The sequence below is a fragment of the Astyanax mexicanus genome, chromosome 7 (genome assembly GCF_023375975.1).
Source record: "Astyanax mexicanus isolate ESR-SI-001 chromosome 7, AstMex3_surface, whole genome shotgun sequence".
NCBI lineage: Eukaryota > Metazoa > Chordata > Actinopteri > Characiformes > Acestrorhamphidae > Astyanax > Astyanax mexicanus.
Genome location: NC_064414.1, coordinates 15,918,978 through 15,927,525, shown reverse-complemented (window position 1 = coordinate 15,927,525; position 8,548 = coordinate 15,918,978). Strand labels below are relative to the sequence as shown.

At 37.9% G+C, this 8,548-nt stretch overlaps 1 protein-coding gene across 1 annotated transcript in view; it reads right to left on the bottom strand.

The window, feature by feature from the left end:
* Positions 1-8,548, bottom strand: part of hcrtr2 (hypocretin (orexin) receptor 2) — a 68,135-nt gene continuing 59,587 nt past the window's right edge. The window contains exons 5-7 of the mRNA XM_007239619.4: positions 5,881-6,101; positions 3,851-3,972; positions 1-2,654 (exon numbers count right to left, since the gene is read on the bottom strand). Coding sequence (XP_007239681.2) covers positions 2,488-2,654; positions 3,851-3,972; positions 5,881-6,101 — 510 coding nt within the window. The 3' untranslated portion in view covers positions 1-2,487. The remainder of the gene's footprint in view (positions 2,655-3,850; positions 3,973-5,880; positions 6,102-8,548) is intronic.

Genomic DNA, 8,548 nt, shown 5'->3' with positions numbered 1-8,548 from the left:
TCTGTTTTTTTTATTTCACCATAGTAGCAACATATCATGTCTTCTCAGATATTGACAACCTGTGACACTGAAACAACCCAAGTTTCCTGTTGTTTTACTGAGTCGATGGAAATGAGTCTACCGATACGGCACATAGACATCAGGCAGCAGGTCGTCCTTCAACAGAAAAAGTGCAAATTAACAACATCAACTACACAATCAAACATTATTGAACTAATATTCTCTGTGTTTTCCAATAAAATTCAATCACCATGAGCTATTCTAAAATTGCCACGAAAAACAGCAAGAACTCATAACAAGCACCTGAGAGAAAGGCAAACAACAAAGCACACCCAGATAAGCAATTGTGTTAGCTGAAGCTCAAGTGCCTCATATTCAAGGGAGCCACAGCAGCGAAAGCCGTGCAAGGTCTGCCAGCAGCCTTCCTGCAATTAAACTCTGATCCTTAAATATGACCCGGCAAATAATTATTAGGCTGGGTAAATTTCTCTCGACATGGCAAGCAAGTGCTACACAATCAGCCAATGAATAATGCAAGCCTTTGGAAACACTTCCAGTGCAATCTTGTGTAAGAGTCGCTGTGGTGTGATTTTTCTCTGTTATAAAACACAAAGTCCTTCACCCACAATGCTTTCTCTGAGGTTTTTTTTTTTTACACGATCCACCAATGGCATTTTTGTTGTGTTTTTTACAGCCCTGTAATGCACAACAAATTTTAATGAAACAGGCAAACCCCAAATAATTCATCCTTGTACTGTGTGAGGTGAATAGAGAGAGTCTCAATAGAGATACTTATGAAGAGTTTTATGCAGCGTTTGTAGTTGTATTGTCAGTGCACTCATTAAGAGCTCAAACCAATGAGAGTTTCTCAAATCTGATGTTTCTAAAGTCTTCCAGCTAACTCAATTATCCAGCTAACAGTGACAGCAGTAAACATTAGTCGGCTAGTTAACAGAAACTGCTGTATAAGCAGCTATTTAAATGGCTGATTTGGGGAAAGAACATGAATAGAAAACACATCATCCTTTTTTCAGAAAGCACAATGTTAGCCAAAGAATGTTTGGAATTTAGTCCAACAAACAACCAAAAATAATAAAAATAAACATTTGGTGAATGGTAGTATCATGTAAAGGAGGAAGATTTTCAACAGTCTAATAACCCTAATTACCTTTTTAAAGAAGTAATATCTGTGAATTCAGTGAAAAACACAGAGTTTTCACAGAGCTGATACTATTATTTCTGGGGCAGAATACAGTCATCTTAAACCAAATAAAAAAAGTCATTTTTTGTTTTCTGATGCAAACACAGAGACAAAATATATACAAGGTACATACAGTGTTAAAAATAAAATAAATAAATATATATAGAATATATTATACAGGTTTTGGACAATGAAACTGAAACACCAAATTATTGGTCTACAATAATTTATTGTCTCACAGATGCACCAGCAAGACGTGCACCAACAATTTGTCCTCTTTTGAACTCTGGTATGTCACCCATAATGTTGTGTGCATTGCAATATTTAGAGCCAAACTGTGCTCTTACCCTGCTAACTGAACCTTCACACTCTGCTCTTACTGGTGCAATGTGCAATTAATGAAGATTGGCCAACAGGCTGCTCCAATTTAGCCATGAAACCTCCCACACTAAAATGACAGGGGTTTCATTTTCATTGTCCAACCCCTGTATATACTTTGATTAATACATTCAGTGGTGCCGAAAGCCACAGCCTTGGCATCTTAACTTCCTGATAGTGATCATGACTGACTAATAATCTAATTTACATACATTCAATATATATTGGGAGCTGCAGCATCTTTGTCACGATGTGGAAAAATAACTCTTTCAAACTCCACACTTCTGCAACTAATTATGTTTTGTGTGCTCTAAATTAAAAGGCTAATATTGTCATAATATTAAAGTCCATGAAGACTCAAGGTAAACTCTAGACCATGACGCTACGTTTCAAGCAACTAAAGTTTTCAGTGTGTAAAGCCAGGCCTGTAGTCATGTGTTTCCAGCCTGGACTGCTGTGAATGATACAGACACATAGCAGCCATAGTGATTTGTATGTGTAACACTGTGGCAGTAATACTTCAGCGGTCCCATTCTCACTACCAACAAGACAGACAGAAAACTGAAAACATCAGAGCCACAGGAATTTCTGTAAACAATATTCCTGTGGATTATCTCATGACTTGTTGATGCAACAGAGCAGGAATAAAACATTCCCTTGGCTATGATAGAAGACATGCAGTACTGCTGGCTGCTCATGCTCTTCACTGAGACACCGTCTCGTATTCAGCGTCATGGGTAATTCTCTGGATCAAATAGGTCTTTGTTGAAGCCATCAGTGTATTAAAAAGGGAAAGTCAGAGCATGATGGGGGCTTTTGAAGTCTCCCCCAGCAGTGCTTTGTCCTCTAACAAGCAGTCACAGCCAGTGAAGTGGAGAGACGAGGAGATTAGCCCTCCTGGGTCAGAATTACACGACCTGGTCTGAAATACGCGAGACGTTGTCGAAATGGCTCACTTGTGTGGATAGGGATTTATGGCTGTCTGTGCTCATTTTGGTCCTCGCTCGTTCCTTTGTGCCTCCACCACCAGAGCAGCGACAGCTGAACGCCGCTTTAAACTCCTCCCGAAATTTACCTGCAACAGGAGGGAAAGAGCATGAACGAAGCTGTTGAGACTGCATGGAAAATGCAACAAAAACTTCATTGCAGACAGTATAAACCTGAGACCATTACTGTAAGATTTACATTCTTGTGGAAGTCTATATTCAGATGCTTTTATTAACTAAAACACAGAGGTCATGTATAACTGCAACTGGGTGACTGATGTTATTGATGAGAAATGACATGAAAGGAAAACAGAAATAGAGAAAGATTTACAAACAAGCAGCAACTAAATGCAGGTACAGTAATTCATGGCATCTTAAAGCAGGGAAATCAGCTTTTAGTGATGTTTATAGCTTACAGACTTCAGTCAGTTAATTAGCTATTGTAAATACAATATTTATGCTAACCCCCTTAATAAAGTTTATACACTGAAATCAACCAACACATCTTTATTGTTTCAATTCAGATCCATTTAAATGATTTACATATGATAGGCTTAAATTGAATAATTTGCATTTCTCCTAATGTCAGTCGAGTACAGCTATTATTTAGATGATGAGGGAATATTTATTATCATGCATCAGTTCATTGGAATGTTTGTGTTGTATGTGGTCCTGGGTAAAGAGAGTCCTTCTATAACTGACTATGTAACTATTATGCAATTAAGTAAATACATTGTACTGCACTGGCAAAATGCTGATAATAACAGCTGATCATTTATGATTTTGTAATACGTCAAACTTTGTGAACTTTGCATAATTCTAAATACAATGAACACAATTAATATTGTAGATAATGGTTATTTCATTTCTAATATTATAGCTAAGGGTTATATTATTTCATTCATCAGCATGATATCTACACTAGCATTTCTATCTGTGCATCTCTGGGTAAAATTGCTTCTAATTAGGGTGAATTAATCATGAACCACCTAAGCATCCGTGGCTGGCCCATAGTGCAGATATGGGCTCTTATCAGAGTTGCACAGTGAGGGTACAAAGAGAATATTATCCACGCTTATTAAGTATTAATTGAGAGTAGCTTGGTTAGAAATGAAAGGTGGATGAATGTTGCTGGATTACAGTTGCAGTTTAGAGGCTTTGAAGTCTGACTGTGAAAGCTGCTGGCAGCGCTGGGTGGGAAATGTTCACTGGTGATGCCTCTGTGTGTCCAGCAGGTGGAGAAAACCTCTCATCTGACACTCAGAGCACAGGCTCGGACACTTACCGCTGAGGAAATTATAGATGATGGGATTGGCTGCGCTGTTGGCATATATGAGCCAGTGGGAGAAGGTGAACCAGGCGTACACTGTCTCTCTGTTGTTTGTGTTCTTGAAAGCACCAAATACCCTGAACATAAAGATAAAGGTTAGATTATAATCTAAAAAAATATGAACTTCAAAATGTATTGCTCTGCATAGCCAGTATTTGTTATTAAGATACAACAAAACTAGCTAAATCAATCCTGATTGAAAAAAAAAAACAAAAAAAGTTTATGTTGCAAGTATACACTGCAAGAATAAACTGCTTACATGGTGACTAAAAGAGATTAAATGTGAATGCCTTCTTGTAAGATAACCCCCCCTAGAAAAATGTGTCAAAACTCAGAAGCAAAAGTAGAAGAATACAAGAGATACCAGAAGCAAAAGACTTTATTTTAAGGGCCCTATTTTAGAAATATATAAGCAACATGTGAATTGTGCATTGCGCAGCTGGATTTAGTGTGTGTCAGTGTTATGGTCAGCCAGTAGCGCACCTGTGTTTTTCGCTGCCAAAATAGCAACACGCCAGAAATTGACCTGAACTGTTTTGTATTTGTGACATATATACATTTCTCTTTGTAAATTTCCTTCTAAATTTTTTGGTATCCATTTATCCATTAATACACTGCATTAGTATTTTTTTCTGTGTCCTGGCTGTCAAAACAAACCCTTGCATGTCCATCTTCAAAAGCATAGATAGATGCCTGTATAATCAAGTACAAATGTGGATATAAAATGTGGATTCTTCACTTCTTTACTTGCTAACAATGATCATTTCCACAAGGGGTCCTCAAAACATTTTAACCAAAGAGCCTGTTCTTCACTCATACAGGAGGCCAGATAAAGAAAACATACTAAAACGTTTCCTTATTTACCACAAGGGATTGATTAACACACATTTGTACAGTATTTAAAAACATATTTTATCACACTTACTCTTGTGCTGTTTCTTTAAATCAGAGTTAACTTTATTTATTTTTTTTTGTCTGTTATAGTTAGCAATTCAGGTGTTTATTAGTGAGCTGAATGTGGTTGAAGTGGTTTTGTGCTGTACTCTATATTACTGTTGTTATAACATGCTACATAACCCTAAGCTAATCCTCACCACCTCACACTCAGGACTGAGTTATGTGATGGCACTGCACTGCCTTACTGTTTATTACATAACGTCTGTCATTATGTCATATTCACTGTATTTTTTTGTTTTGTTTTGTTTGTACTTTAATGTATTGTACTGTGAAATCTGTGTTTTATGTTTCACAATATTTCAGTGCACACTAAGAAAAGTAAGTACAGATTTGTACTGAAAAGAGTACAAAGCTTGTCGCTCGGGCTGTACCTTATATTGAGGTACAAAAAAGTACCTTTCAGTGAAAGTCCTTTTTTGTACCCATGTTTTTTGTGCCAGTAAAGATTATAAAAATTATAAATATTATCATCAACTAAATATGGCTCAAAAACTTGATGATCCAAAATTGTGTGGCTTTCAAATAAAAGATGTGCAATTAAAATATGATGAAATGACAAAAAAAGCATTTTAACATTCACAGTTTCTGTTGGCTAACATTCTGATTATTAGGGCTGCAACAAATGCAGCCTTATTTTGTAAGTAGACTTTTTTTGTCATCTGTTACTTCTACCATGCCTTCCATCTCTGTTTCCAGTGGGAATGGTTTTCTCCATCGCTTCAAAACAATGAAACAGCTAAACATGGGATTCAAATGTCATTAAATGCAAACGTGATGTTTAAATATGGAATGTTCTGATATTCGGTGAGTAAATATGTGATCTGTTGCATTTGAGCACTCTTAGATACACAAACTGAGTTGTGTAGTGCTGTTACACATTATCTATTAGTTCACTCAGACATTTGGGTTCAACACCTTTTTATAATTGACATTGTCCATTGCAGTGAGTAATTGTCACAGCCCTACCAATGATTATTTGGTTAGCATAGCATAATCATACAACTAAAAGCCAAACGTCTACAGAGTACCTCTTCATGATGTTGAGAACACTTATGGGCAGGTAACAGAGAGCGAAGACGAAGAGCACCACCATCAGCATGCGAGCTGTCTTCCGCCGAGCCTTCACCTGCTTGATCTCGGCCGACACAGCGCTGGTCCTGACCTTAACGGACTCGCCGGGTCCTGCAGAATGAGCCGAACACTGCAGTGATTTCCACTTCCTCTGCAGCGCTGACGACGTCCCGGGAATCTAAGAACAAACCCAGACATTCTGCTTCACAACCTGCATCAAACTGCCCTCAGTCATCAGATCACTCAGCTCATACACATCTCCTCTGGGTTTACAATGTTTTCAACAATAGCTTAATTATTAGAGCTTAAGTTTTAGAGTGATAATTAAACACATGTTCGTTTTAGAATATATTTAAAACAAAAGCAAAAAGATTATTTAAAGATAGATTAAAATAGATTACAAATCAACTGAATTCTATTAAATCAGTTCAGTCTGTTTTTACTGACCTCTACAGTGTCAGCATACGATTAATCATATAGTAGACTTTTTAAAAGTGTGGAAATGTTACACTTATTAGTTAAAATAAACTAATAACAACCAATGTATTCTTCTTATTATTACTACTACTACTACTACTACTACTATTTTGACAGGCTTATTACACATTGCTTTACAAATTATGTGAATCACAAACAGCACTGATATATGTGTAATCTATCTATTAAAAGTGACAGTAATAAAATTAAGCAAATTAATGTCTTCCAAATACACATCCTCTCTGTCATCTGGTGCAGCTGATCTAGAACAAAACTCAGTTACTAAAGTTAGTTTGGAAGTCTTTAACCCACTTCCACAACTGGAACTAGAGAAAATGATCTCCTCTTCATACAGCACAACCTGCACACTTGATACAGTTCCCACAAAATTACTAAAACAGGTACTACCAGATATAATTAAACCTCTGTTAATGATAGTAAACTCATCGCTCACCCTGGGGCATGTACCCAATAAATTAGTAGTCTTCATTACCTCAAGGCTAGATTATTTTAATGCTCTACTGTCTGGATGTTCCTGCCGTAACTTAAATAAACTTCAGCTAGTTCAAAATGCTAAAACTAAAAAATCTGACCATATTAGTCCAGTACTATCAGCACTGCACTGGCTTCCAGTCAAATCCGCATAGACTATAAAATTCTCCTGTTAACGTATAAAGCCCTACACAGGCTCGCTCCTGAGTATTTACGAGACCTCATCTCCTGTTATGAACCACCGAGATTACTTAGATCTCAGGGTGCTGGTTTATTAGTAGTTCCTAAAATTCAGAGGAGCTCTGCAGGAGGAAGAGCTTTCTCTTATAAAGCGCCTCAACTCTGGATTAATCTCCCCGAATATGTTCGGGACTCAGACACAGTCTCCATCTTTGAGTCTAGACTGAAAACTTACTTGTTTAGTTTAGCTTTTGGTAATTAATGTTTTTTTCCTTTAGATAAGGCTGCAGATCCAGGTGTTCATGGGCACAGGCAATTGTGGTAAAGTGAGATGCTGGTGCCGTTGTTCTCCCACTGCACACGGTCACTCAGGTTTGTGGACGGTGGAGTGGGTGGGTGCCGGTGTTTCAGGGAGCCCCCATGTCTATGTTACCTTCTGGCTCTCTACCTTTAGTTAGGCTGTTTTATTCAGTTCTGCCGGAGTCATTAGCCACACTCTAATAATGTTTTATATTCTCTGTTTTACACAAATCCAGTTAAAACTAATTCCATCTCTCTGCCTTCCTCAGAGTTACTGACTGCCCACCTGTCTGACCCCATACCGATGGATGTTGGTGACTACTGTCTCCTTTCTGGCCAGACTGATGGAAGTTTCTGAAGTCAGCTCTTCTCCATCACCCACCACAGATCAGCTGCTCATCATCCAGTTTTTGCCACATGCCTTAAACTAGTTGATCACTCTCCACTACTGATTGCATCAAAGTTTAGATAAACTCTAACTGCTTTTATTGCTGGTGTTGTTTTACACCTCAGTATATTAGACCTGTGTGCATGTATAATGACACATAAATAAATAACATTTATTTAAAAGCCGTTTGACCAGGGGGCGCTAGTCGAAAAGGGTGATGTCCACAGCACAGGGTGTCTGTGAGCTGATGCATCAGAACCGAGCCACTGCGCTTTCCTCCAAGCGTACTGAAATGCTACTCGGCAATGCTGTATCAGCAGCAGCTCAAAAAGAGGCGGTGGCTGGCTTCACATGTATCAGAGGAAGCATGTGTTAGTCTTCACCCTCCTGGTGTGTTGGGGCATCACTAGTGATAGGGGGAGTCCCAATGAGTGGGTTGGGTAATTGGAAGTGCAAAATTAGGGAGAAAATGGGAAACATTAGAAGAAAAAAAGCTTTCTTGCTCCTCCAGCTCTTAAGGAGTTTTTCTTGACTCTGTTGCTCACTGGGGGTTCTGCATTTTATATTCAGTGTTTTGCCTGATTATTTGTCCTGCAAACACATTTCTATAAAGCTTGTTTGACAACATCAGTTGTAAAAAGCGCTATACAAATACATTTGATTTGATTTGGATATTGTAATTTTGCTTTATTCATAATCAAGCAATTTTAATTACACTGATTGGAAAAATGGTAACAAAACAAAACAAAAAAATAAAATATTGGAAAGCCCTACCTCTTTGCTCAGCA